The sequence below is a fragment of the Lithobates pipiens genome, unplaced genomic scaffold (genome assembly GCF_037356315.1).
Source record: "Lithobates pipiens isolate NorthernLeopardFrog02 unplaced genomic scaffold, aLitPip1_a1.2 Scaffold_8, whole genome shotgun sequence".
In the NCBI taxonomy this organism is placed as follows: Eukaryota; Metazoa; Chordata; class Amphibia; order Anura; family Ranidae; genus Lithobates; species Lithobates pipiens.
Window position 1 is genome coordinate 382,829,910 of NW_027507903.1, and position 13,000 is coordinate 382,842,909.

General features: G+C 42.8%; 1 protein-coding gene across 6 annotated transcripts in view; it reads left to right on the forward strand.

Annotated features, from left to right (window-relative positions):
* LOC143964154 (electrogenic sodium bicarbonate cotransporter 1-like) overlaps positions 1-13,000 on the forward strand; it is a 1,025,456-nt gene that overhangs the window by 653,820 nt on the left and 358,636 nt on the right. For all 6 annotated transcript variants that reach the window (XM_077473848.1, XM_077473849.1, XM_077473846.1 and 3 more), the window contains one exon: positions 3,602-3,735. In XM_077473848.1, coding sequence (XP_077329974.1) covers positions 3,602-3,735 — 134 coding nt within the window. The remainder of the gene's footprint in view (positions 1-3,601; positions 3,736-13,000) is intronic.

The following is a 13,000-nucleotide window of genomic DNA, read 5'->3' on the forward strand; positions in this document are numbered from 1 at the left end:
GTACTGTCTGTCTGTATAGATGGTGTACATTTTTCCTTCAGCTAGGGTACATGCCCCTGTAAGTACAATTAATTCTGCTACTTGTGCTGAGTAATGTCTAGGTAAAATTTCAGCTTTCAGGAGCTCTGTTTGTGTAACAACTGCATATCCAGTAGCGTTCGTGCCATCAGGATTATTTCTACTGCACTAAAGATGCAGTCAAGACTGAATAGTTGGTAATACATGCCCTGCAGAAGTTTGCCATATCCAGAAACGACATCATCTGCTTCTTTGTTTTTGGTTTTGGCACTTGGAGGATTGTTTGTATCCTTTCATCATCTAAATGTTTCCCCTCCTTTGAAATGTTCTATCCCAGGTATCTAACCTTATCCTGGCAGAACTGCAAGTTCTTCCTATTTACTTTATGGCCCTGCTCACATAAAAACTGCAAAAGGGTTATGGTGTCTAGTGCACACATTTTTTTGGTTGGAGATGCCAGGAGAATGTCATCTACATAAAGTAGAAGCTGACTGCCTCCTGGTGGCTCAAACTTTGCTAAATTCGCTGACATTGCCTGTGCAAAAATAGTGGGCGATTCACAAAATACCTGCGGTAATCTTGTAAAGGTATATCTTTTTCCTTTGTAGGTGAAGGCAAACCAAAACTGATGGTCTGGGTGAATCGGTATGCTGAAAAAGGCGTTACTGATATCTATAACAGAGAATACCTTGCTGTCTGGTGAAAGATCATTGAGCAAAGTATGGAGATCTGGCACCACTGATGCTCAGGGTACCACTGCCTGATTTATCGCTTGAAGGTCCTCTACCATTCTCCACCCCACAGAGGATGGTTGTTTATTAACAGGAAACAAAGGGGTATTGCAAGGGCTGTCTGGGCAGGGGATAACTATCCCTGCTTTTAAGTCCTGAATCACCGGGCATATGCCCTCCTCTGCTTCCTTCCACAGGGAGTCCTCTCTTTGATGGGGTCTGTGGTGTGATCTTGGAGTGATAGTCACTGGCTGGACTCCCTTAATTAGTCCTACATCTGCTGGTTCCTTGGTCCAGAGTTTCTCTGGAACATGGTCCAAAGGATCAGCATCGCTCGCCAAATATCATTAATGGTGTTATGGACAGATAGTGTAGTGGTAACCTCATCTCCCCTGGGTCGCTGACAGAAGTATCCAGTGGAATAGCTTTGAAACATGTCTGCTATCCTTGTCTGCTTCCAATCTCGCAATTCCTGGCACCTTTTTACAAAACCTCCACAATCCACCCAAGCCCTATCTTTCGGTTTACTGAGGGACAGATGGGGGGTTATTTCCTTAAAGAAATCCTTTTCTTCTGGTGGCAGAGCACAAGATGATACACAAAACCCTTCATTGTTCCAATAGACATTAGTTAACTGTAATACCACTTCTTTTTTTCAAAAAGAAGTGTGAGGCGTAGTCCCTGTCTGGTCCTGGTGTCTTTTTAACCCACATAGTGCAATGCGCTCTGCCTATTGGTTGGAAATCTACCGATCTTTTAGACCCCATGACTTCCCTTGTATATTTAGCATTTTCTCGATCGTTTTGGAAGTAATTTTTTCTTTAAGGTATGTATCTAGTGAGTAATAGTAATAGTTTTCGTTCCATGGGTGGGGAACAAGTTCTTTCCCCCACCTTCACTATGAACCCTGCGTCTTGTGCATGTATTGACATGTGCATTGCTGACATCAGATCTATTCCTAGTAAGTTTACTGGGCATACAGTTGATAGTTACTCGCATCCCTGTCCTGGGATGTTCTACCGTGACATATTCAGACAGGGCCTCTCTCACTGGTGTACCGTTTACTCCCTGTACCAAATTGGATTTTGTGGATTGTTTTATTTGTGATATGTCCTCTGGAGGTATTAATGTCCTTGAGGCTCCAGAATCTACCAGAAACTTAACTACTTTCCCTTCAACCTTCAGAGCCACCTGTGGTAGGTTATCCACATATCCTACCCTCCTCAGGTGACTTATGCTCTCGATGTCTAGTCATTCTGTCTTCCAGGGGCCTGATCCCTCCGGGCAGTCTCTGGCCAGGTTGTCCCTGTTGGTGGCATGTCCAACATTCTCTTTTTTCTACCCATTCCCTATCTCGCCATTCCTACCTCTTCCTCTATATTTGCCCCTGCCTCTCCCCCTGTTGCTGCCCTGACCTCTCCCTCTGTTCTCGGTCACTGCATCAACAGTATATTCCTCCCTGCCATCCTGCCATCCTCATTATTGTCACCTTGCAAGAAAACTTTCACTTTCACATTCTTCTTTCTTTTATCCTTAAGCCACCTTTCATTATGTTTTGCCCATTGTAATGTCTAACACTCCTGCTGTTCTATATATGACCATACTTTTTGTGACTCTTTGTGCTCTGGTTTTAATCCATTAACAAAAGTAATCTTCAGCTGTTGCTGATATGCACTATTAATGTCTTCTGATTCCGGTAACCCAGAGTATGATTTGAAAAATTCCCTTAATCTATTTAGGTAATTGTTAACGGTTTCCTTATCCTCTTGTGCAGTCATATTGATCTTTTGCCAATCTGTGCGCTGGATGAATCTATTTGTTATTCGTTGGAGAAGATTATTTACTCTTGCATTTAAATCTGTGTGATTTGGAGCAAGAGGGAGTCCCCTATTCCCTTGGAGGTCCACTACACATGGTTCCCAGTCTCCTTTTACTGAGGCCCAATCTGGCCCCAATACACATCTGATTTCCCGCTCTACCTCCACCCCATTTAGTTTATAGCTATCTCGTAGCCCTTGAATATTTTCAACAAATTCTGCTGGACCTAATTTGGGGTGCTTAATATTTTTGGTGGCTTTTTGTACATCGCTTTCAGTCCAGGGCCAATATATGGTCATAGTAAGAGGCTGACTCGACCATTTAGATTTTGGCCTGCCATTGGATTAGGGACCTCAATCAGAGGGCACATGTTCTCCTCCTCCTCCTCCCCGGGGTACCTTGTGGGGGCTCTTAGCAATGGCTTCCGTTAATGTCTCTATCATGGATCTGCAACTTAGGGCTGTCATGGGCTGCTTGTGCAATAGGGGTGAAGCCCAAGACTTCCTGTGGGAGTTAGTTGAGTCCCTTCTGGGTGGTGGAGGCTTGAGGGGGAGAAGGGTCTGACTGCAGGATGAAGGGGTTGGTTCCAGTCTCCTGCGGCAGGGTTGGATATATTGGCTATGGAAGGGGTGGGGCGTGATAGGGTGGTGGTCACTGCGCTAAATACATAGTATCATCTTCTCCATCAACCAAAGGCAACTGCGTTTGGGGTTTATTACTTTGGTTTGATTTAGCTTTACTTTCTGCTCTACTCTGCACTTGTTTCAACCATTCCTCTGCTACTGGAAGTCCATATCGCTTCTGATCCTTCGGTCCGAACTTTTTCATTTTATCTACTAAAGCTTGACAACCCCTTACTGTTGGTTTCCCATTAAACACACAGTCCTTTTCCCACTTAAAGCAATATTTAACATTCTTAGGATCTTTACCATGCAGAATGGAAAGTAACTCTTATTTGTGAATATAAAAAAGCTTATGAATATCAATGACAGATATATAAAATTATTTTGACTGCTTTTTTAATTTTTTTTCAGGGAGTTCTTGAAAACTTTATTGGAACAGCAATCTGTGGTGGAATGTTTTGTCTATTTGCTGGGCAGCCTCTAACTATTCTAAGTAGCACAGGACCAGTCCTTGTATTTGAGAGGCTTCTGTATTATTTTAGCAAGTAAGTGTTCTTGCAAAAAAAGTAAATCTAGAAAGCAAATTGTGTGTAAACAATAGCTTAGGAGTCACTCTGTATTAAAGTGTTACTAAACCTTGGATCCTGCATTCACTATATCCGATCTCCCACAGAACATGGAAATGCAATTAGTTTAGTACATATAAACTGCTAAATATCTTTTCTCATCAGCAGTATAAAGCAGTCTTGTGACTTCTATCAATGTCTGGTTAAAGCTTAGGAGGAGATTTCATTCTCCTCTGACTGTCCTATAAGGGTGCATGCCCTCTGACCCTCTGTCTGGACAGTGCTGGTCACATGCACCCTACAAAGAACAACTCTAGCAATACACACCAAGCTGAACATGTGCAGAGTGACTCCTAGGGCTCTGTACTATCAGCAGATGGATTGGGGACAGTGGAAGAAGGGGAGGATCAGAGAAGACATGATCAAACAGCCTTTTTACACAATGCAAATGATTAACCCCTTAGGTTCCACAGTGAGTATAACAAGCATCAGGCAGGTTTGAAGAAGGACAGCACACACTGTGGGGAACTCCCAGTCCAATTTGCAAGATCCTCTTTCAGGTGCTCAGGCTCAGTGTGTCCTTAAGCACTACAGCAGAAACAAGTAAAAGGATTGAGCCTGCAACACTGTAGTCCATCTAGCGATTTTAATGGTTGGTTACAAAAAGTGACAAGCAAAACAGCTGACACATTTTGGCAACAGCCTTGGTCTTAGCATGCACTGCTGTTGACGGGAACAATCCTTTTACTTGAGTATAACAAACATGTTTTACGGCATATACAGACTGATTTTACTATTGTGGGTTTAGTAACACTTTAAATTTAAATAGAAATTTAGCTTCACCTCTGTGTTTTCCATCCCATTTGAACTTTGGTCCCAAATGTGTTTTTCTTTTTCTGCAGAGGATGTGCTTCTCATAATCTCCTGAAATTTTCACGCAAACCAATGTTGCAGAATGATTTTCAATCTGGATGGCAGCCAGTATCATCCAGACACTTATATCTCCACATCAGTGGCATGGTTCTCTACACTGCAAGGAGAGTTGTCACAAAGTTGCCAATGTCATTTGTGGCCATTGGTAGCAGTCATGTGTGCAATATAAATCAGACAGAAAAATGTTTAGGCAGAGGAAAGGATCTGCCTATACCTTGGGTTTAGATCCCGAAATTGCCCTTAGAACACAAACATTTACTGTTTGTCCAGAAAAAGGTAATATCAGATATTATCAATATTCCAGGCATTATTAATAGTTTAAAATGATCATTCCAATGTGGCAGATTTACTTGTAGGCTATAGAATCCAACTAAGGGTGCATAACAGAGGACTGTTAATTAGAAAGCACCAAGCAGATCTAGAGTTTAATTCATAAGGTATAGTATAAAGGGTTCACTCAAATAGACTTTTATTTTCTTACATCAGGGGACACAGAGCCATAGTAGTTACTATGTGGGTTATAGGGCCACTGACAGGTGATAGACACTGGCACGCCCTAAGGCAAGAAGTGTACTCCTTATATATCCCCTCCCACTACTGGGAGTGATCAGTTTTTTTTGCCAGTGTCTAAGGTGTAAAGTAAAGATGTGCTGTGCTGAGCTCCACTGGAAGCAATCCTTGCTGGGGCTAGCCATGATGACCGGATCCGTTCTGATGTCTTTTCATGGGCTAAATGAATGGTACCAGGGCTCATGGGTTTTGTTTGCGAACGCTTCTCTTTAGAGAGCTGGGCCCTGAGATCTGGTACTTTTTGGTAGTAAGGCCATATCGTTTTTACTGGCAGGGTGCTGTCGCAGGTCCAGGACTGTGGGTAACCTGAGGTTCCCCGGTTCCTGAAGGTTTCCTAAAGGTTTCCTAAAAGGTCTTGGATCCCACCGTGAAGGGTGAAGATTGGGTCCTTATCTCTGATAAAACCCTGCTGCGAGGAAAAGGTAAGGGAGATTTTCTCAAGAATTTCTCCTTCTATGTATAATGTTGTCATGCCTATATGTCACCACTGGGGGTTGTATTGAACACTCACCGACCTGATGCTAGAGACAGCACAGGAGCCTTCATATCTCCTCTTCTCCGGCCACAATAGATCCTCCAGTAAGAAGGGGTGTCTGCTTCTCTTCCTGTGCCCCAAACTGTTTCCTTAAAAAATAAAAATAAAAGACAAACTGTGGCTGCTCAGCAGAGGATTTACCACCCCCCCGCCATGCCTGCATGTTCCACAGGATGCCGCTCACTCGGGGAAGCACTTTCCTTTGAAAGGACCAGGAACTTCTCTAAAGGCGTCAATGGTTTTCACTATAAACTGAATCCATTTCCAAAAGAATGTCATTGTCCATTGAGAGGGATGCAGCTAGTCAGATTGAGCTGTAACTATATATACAGGGACTGAAGTGTTACATAAAACACTTCAGTCCCTGTATATATCATATAAAAGGATTTTTCTTCTACCATTTGTAATTTGGAAAGAAGTTAAATGCTATTATGTCTCTCCATAGTGGGGCTAAACATAGCAGATTCCCATCTAGTCCACAGGACCCTCTTATTGAGGTGCAAGAGGCTGGGGATCAGGTGGATCTTCTCAAGTATTTGGAAGATACTTTTTTATCCTCTTCTGAGGATCCTTATATGGAAGAAGTAGCATCACAAGACAGGTTGCTTGTGTACTCCCTTACACAACCTTTTTTTGCTGCCTGCAGCACAGGCTTGAGGAACCTACCTCTATTTGGGTTCATTAGAACCTCTCCCATCTGGGGATGTCTTTTCCTATTCATGCATGTCTAAAAAAGCTTATGTATTCTGAATGGGAACATCCGGATAAACAATATCATCCTCCCAAGAAATTCTCCACACTTTATCTATGAAAGAGGATTTCTATGAAGAAAATGCGGGGGTTCCAGCAATTGATGCTGCAATCGCCACAGTGAGCAGAGTCTCGCATGTCTGGTGGATAATGCACTGATGTTAAAGGATCCAACAGATAAAAAGTTGGAACTTCTTTTTAAAGACAATTGTTACATAAAACACTTCAGTCCCTGTATATATCATATAAAAGGATTTTTCTTCTACCATTTGTAATTTGGAAAGAAGATAAATGCTATTATGTCTCTCCATAGTGGGGCTAAACATAGCAGATTCCCATCTAGTCCACAGGATCCTCTTATTGAGGTGCAAGAGGCTGAGGATCAGGTGGATCTTCTCAAGTATTTGGAAGATACTTTTTTATCCTCTTCTGAAAATCCTTATATGGAAGAAGTAGCATCACAAGACAGGTTGCTTGTGTACTCCCTTACTCAACCTTTTTTTGCTGCCTGCAGCACAGGCTTGAGGAACCTACCTCTATTTGGGTTCATTAGAACCTCTCCCATCTGGGGATGTCTTTTCCTATTCATGCATGTATAAAAAAGCTTATGTATTCTGAATGGGAACATCCGGATAAACAATATCATCCTCCCAAGAAATTCTCCACACTTTATCTATGAAAGAGGATTTCTATGAAGAAAATGGGGGGGTTCCAGCAATTGATGCTGCAATCGCCACAGTGAGCAGAGTCTCGCATGTCCGGTGGATGATGCACTGATGTTAAAGGATCCAACAGATAAAAAGTTGGAACTTCTTTTTAAAGACAATTGCGAGTACAGTAGCGCAGCCGGTTTTTGCTGCAATTGCTGTATCTCGGTCCATAAAGGAACAGTTTGTGGCGATACCTGAAATTCTGCCTGATCAATGGGCTGGTGTATCTAACGCACTATGTCTCACAGTAGATGCTATGAAAGACTCTATCATTTAAGCCTTATGGCTTATGCTTGGACTAGTGCATTCTCGCAGAGTTCTGTGGCTGGAAAATTGATCAGCTGAAGCACGTATAAAAAGCTCTTAGCTAGTTTTTTTCCTCTTCACGGGGTAAGGCTATTTAGAGACGGTCTGGATAAGTACATCCAAGGGACCTCTAATGGGGAAAGCTTTCTTTTGCCAGTAAAAAGAGGTTCAAACATTTCTCCTTTAATCGTGCTGCCTCTCCTATGCCAGGGGCATCAGCCTCAACCGTCAGGTTCGAGGGAAAGTCCCCAAAGGCAGTACCAGGGTCAGAAGAGATCTTGGGGCAGAAAGCCCACAAAGCAGAATGCTAAAGTCTTCTCATGAAGGGGCACCCCCGCTTGTTTGGGTGGGGGGGCTGCAATTATCAAGATCTAGCAGGAACAATGTAAAGACAGATGGATTTCTTCAGTTTTTCTCTAGGTTATGACTAGAGTTCCGAGAGTTTCCGTCTCCTCGTTTTTTCTAAGGGAAAATATTCCCAAGGATCCAGAAAAAAAAAGAAAGTCTCTTCTTCTGGCCTCTAGATCATCAATTATCCCAGTCTGAGATATTAGAGGTTCCCTTAGTGGAACAGGGCACAGGGTTTGGCTCAAACCTTTAACGGTTCCAGAACCAAACGGAGAGGTAAGACCCATTCTAGATCTCGAAGATCTGAATCGCCACTTAAACATCTGATCCTTTCATAATCCGATCGGTTGTGTCCATCCTGCAAGGAGGGGAGTTTTTTTGGCTTTAATCAATATCAAAAATGCATATCGCCAAATTTTCCCCGTTCACCAGAAATTTCTGCATTTGAAATATAAAATTATCATTTCAGTTGTGGCCCTGCCATTCGGTTTAGCCACAGCACCACAGGTGTTCTTAGATTCTGGCACCTTCTTTAGCCAGATTAAGGGCTCAAGGCATAACAGTCCTAGCCTATTTAGAAGATCTGCTTTTAATAGATCATTCAGTCTGGGGTCTAAACCAGAGTCTGATCACAGCTGTAAACTACCTGAATTCTCTGGGTTGGAAACTCAACCAAGGAAGATCCTCCTTAAAACCACGAAGGAGATTACAGTACTTAGGGCTGGTTATAGATACCATACAGAAGAAGGTATTCTTACCCCAGACAAGAATCAGTTCCATTGTAGGACTAATTCAACTTATCAAAACAAAGAAAACTCCTTCCATTTGGCTGTGCATGAGATTGTTAGGGGAAATGGTGGCCTCCTTCGAGGCCATCTCTTACGTGCAGTTTTTACAAAAAAACTGCTTCAAAACACCATCTTGTTGGTCTGGAATGAAAATATTCAGACCTTGTGTGTTTCCAATACGCTTGGCTCCCGACGTAAGTCAGAGCCTAAATTGGTTCCTATCCATCAAAAGGGAAAATCTTTTTACCTGTCTCCTGGAAGGTGTTAACAGCAGATGCCAGCCTTCTAGGCTGGGGAGCAGCCCTGGAAGAAGATTCTGTCTAGGGGAGATGGTGCAGGTTAGAGGACCTTGCCTATAAACTTTTGGGAAGATTCGGGTAGTACGTCTGGCCCTAGAATCTGGGACGATCAGACTATGGGACTGTCCTGTCAGGATTCAGTCTGACAAGGCCACGGCGGTGGCTTACATCAATCACCAGGGGGGCATGAAAGGTCGTGCAGCCCAAAAAGAGGTGAATAATGTTCTAGATTGGCCAGAACACAACATTCCTTGCCTATCGGCAATTTTTATTTCAGGAATAGAGAATTGGTAGGCATACTACTTGAGTCGCCAACAATTATTTCCGGGAGAATGATCTGTTCACCCCGACATCTTCCTAGCGATATGTCAAAGATGGGGTATTCCGGACATGGACCTATTCGCGTCCAGATTCAACAACAAAGTCAACAACTTTGTGTAGAGAACTAAGGATCCGCTAGCAGGCGGAACAGATGCATTAGTCTTCCCATGGGATCAGTTTTCACTGATCTATGCATTTACTCCAGTTCTGCTACACCCCCGCCTTCTCCGCAGGATTAAGCAGGAACAAAAGGAGGCGAATCTAGTGGCCCCAGTGGGTCCCAGAAGATCTTGATTTACCAAGATCATAAAGATGGCAGTAGGAGTCCTTCGGACTCTGCTATTATAGCCAGACCTTCTCACACAAGGTCTGGTATTTCATCCTACCTTACGGACTAAAAATTTAACAGGTTTTACCGTTGAATGCCACTTTATAAAAGATCGTGGGTGATCTCCTTCGGTAGTGTGTACTTTGATTAATGCCAGGAAGCCGGCTTCCAGAATCACTTACTATAGAGTCTGAAAGGCATATGTTTCTTGCTGTGGATCCAGGAGTTGGCACCCCAGGAAGTATGTCATAGGCAGGATCCCTGATTTCCTGCATATGGGATCTGAAATGAAGCTGGCCTTGACTTCTATCAAAAGCCAGATCCTAGCCTTGTCAGTGTTTTTTCAATGGCCTCTTGCTTCCCACTCTTGGTGCGTAGCTTATTCAGGGGGTAACATGGATTAATCCCCCTATCAAGGCACCTATAAATCCTTGGAATTTAAAATTGGTCTTATCGGCTTTGCAGAATCAGCCGGTTGAGCCTTAACGAGAAATTCCCTTGGTTCTTTTTGACAAAGATAATCTTTCTGGTTGCCATTTCTTCTGCTAGAAGAGTATCGAACTAGCGGCTCTGTCTTGTAAAGAGCCATATTTGATCATGCATAAGGATGAGGTGGTTTTATGTCCTCATCCTGAATTCCTACCAAAGGTGGTAACAGGTTTTTATTTAAACCAAGATATTATTCTTCCTCCTTTCTCCCAGAGCCTCAATCTAGGGGAGAGAAGGCACTACATTCCCTTGATGTAGTAAGAGCGATCAGAGTCTATTTAAAGGCGACTGCTCAGGTTCACAAAACACATGTTTTATTTGTACTGCCAGAGGGTCTAAAAAGTGGACGGGCAGCATCAAAATCCAATATTTTTCCAAATGGATTTGTCAAGTGATTGTTCAAGCTTCAGCTTAAAGAATACAATTCTTCCTTCCTTCTTATGTTAGAGCACACTCATCCAGGGCAATTAGTCTCACTTGGGTGGTCATCAGGCCTCTATGGCTCAGATCTGTAAGGCCGCGACTTGGCCTTCGGTTCATACGTTTATCAGATTTTATCAAATCTATATTAAAGGTCATGCGGATATTGCCTTTGGGCACAGTATACTGCAGGCTGCAGTATGAGTCCTCTGGCCTCCTGTTTTTTTGTTGTCTCCCTCCCTTCAGTTGCCATTGCTATGGGACATCCCACATATTAACTACTATGGCTCTGTGTCCCCTAATGTAAGAAAAGGATTTTTAAAACAGTTTACCTGTAAAAATCCTTTTCTTTGATGTACATTAGTAGACAGAGGTCCCTCCCTTCTTGGTATACACTTGTATTGCTTGGCTACAAAACTGAGAACTCCCAGTAGTGGGAGAGGTTATATAGGGAGTACACTTCTTGCCTTATGTATCCATCAGTGGCCCTATAACCCACATAGTAACTACTATGGCTCTGTGTCCCCTGATGTACATCAAAGAAAAGGATTTTACAGGTAAGCTGTTTTAAAAGTCTTGTTTTTCATACAAATTTTCCTGCTTGCTTTTTGCCCAGAAGTGATGATGCCAATTTGGTGTCCAATTCACAACTGGAGTGACCTGGGAAGCTACATATTCAAACCAGGAAATAATATTGTCATCTGACAGGTGCAGTGAAGCAGGGCATTGGGAATTACAAAGCTGGCTGAATAAACCAGTGGCGGTTTGCCTGGAGATCCCTTTTAAAACTGTTAATATTAATTACCTGTAGTTAATGTCTATAACTATTGAATGGGATAAGTTCACCTTTCCAAAAAAATAAATGCAAATTGTTTTGCAGGTAAAATATGTACATTTATTATTTTTTTGGGAGCCTGTAAAACATTGCACCCACGATTAGCAGATTGACTCCTGTAGACTGTCAGTGTTGCTGTCTGCCCATCCTGCCGAAATGGGCAGACAGTTATGGAAAGACAGGAAGCTCAATTAACCACCTCAATACTGGGCACTTTCACCCCCTTCCTGCCCAGGCCAATTTTCAACTTTCAGTGCTGTCGCCCTTTGAATGATAACTACTCGGTCATGCAACACTGTATGCATATGAAATTTGGAATCTCTTCACACAAATAGAGATTTCTTTTGGTAGTATTTAATCTCCACTGGTTTATTTTTTTTTTTGGGGGGGGGGGGGGGGGCAAGAAAATAAAATGGTGGGTTTTGCAAATTTTTATGTCAGATGCACAGCAGTTTTTTAAATGCGATTTTTGAAACTAACGCATAAATACATTTTATTGAATTTCAATGCACACAAAGACAATATAATACCCACATTTTTGGTAAAATATAAAATACGGCGTTGCGCCGGGTAGATACCAAACATGTCACACTTTAAAATTGCACACACTTGGAAAATAGTGACAAATTTCAGTATTTAAAAATCTCCATAGGCTATGCTTTATAAGCCTTTATTGGGTACCAGTTTAGAGTTTCACAGGGAGTCTGGTGCTAGAATTATTGCTCTTGCGCTGACGTTCATGGCAATACCTCACAAGCATGGCGCGATCACCGTTTACATATGCACATGTGACCAACTTGTGTGTTTCATTTGTATGGGGGGATGGGCTTGTTTTTACATTTTTTATTTATCATTAGTGGGACACTGATACACTGGCAGATATTTCTGTGCACTTGATCTTCCACCGGCAGACACTGACAGATGTTGATGTTGCCATGGAACACTATTGCAGGTGTTTTTGTGCACTGACACAGATTTTCATGGGGACATTTGGACAGATGTTCATGGCACAGGGACAGTGGTGCTTGGTGTACTGTGTGGGGATTGCTGTGACAGCTCTCTGTGTAAAATCATCATCATGGCACCATATAGGTACGTCCACTTAGAATGGGCAAGCTCTCATTGTTCTACTTGGTGTGCAGTATATAGGGGGGTAACACACGTATAAAACACTTTCAAATATAGAAAGCATAGTATAGTGCATTTCCACTGTGCAGCATTGTGACTGCTGAGCGCTTCTGCAGTGATACTACGAAGAGTGACAAACGCAATTAGAAAAAAGTATTATAACTGGTGTGATAGACCAGTGGCCCCCCAAAACGACAGATTGAAGCGGGGTGTTATATACCTTCTTCCACATACATACTGCACTTCTCTAGAGACTTTTGTCACAGGGTCATTTAAAAAATTACAGGCAGAGGAAGAGGCAGGCCCTACCGCAGGGGTGGTGGTGGTAGGGCAGGAGCAACAGGCTTGAGCCAAAGTGGGAAATTGCAGAAGGTGCGTTCGATTACATCAAAGGATGCACCAGACTTGGTTGAGTGGCTCACTCCGCCTTACTCTTCTGCACCCTCCTCATCCTCTCGATCTGCACCCTCATCACTCTCTGCTG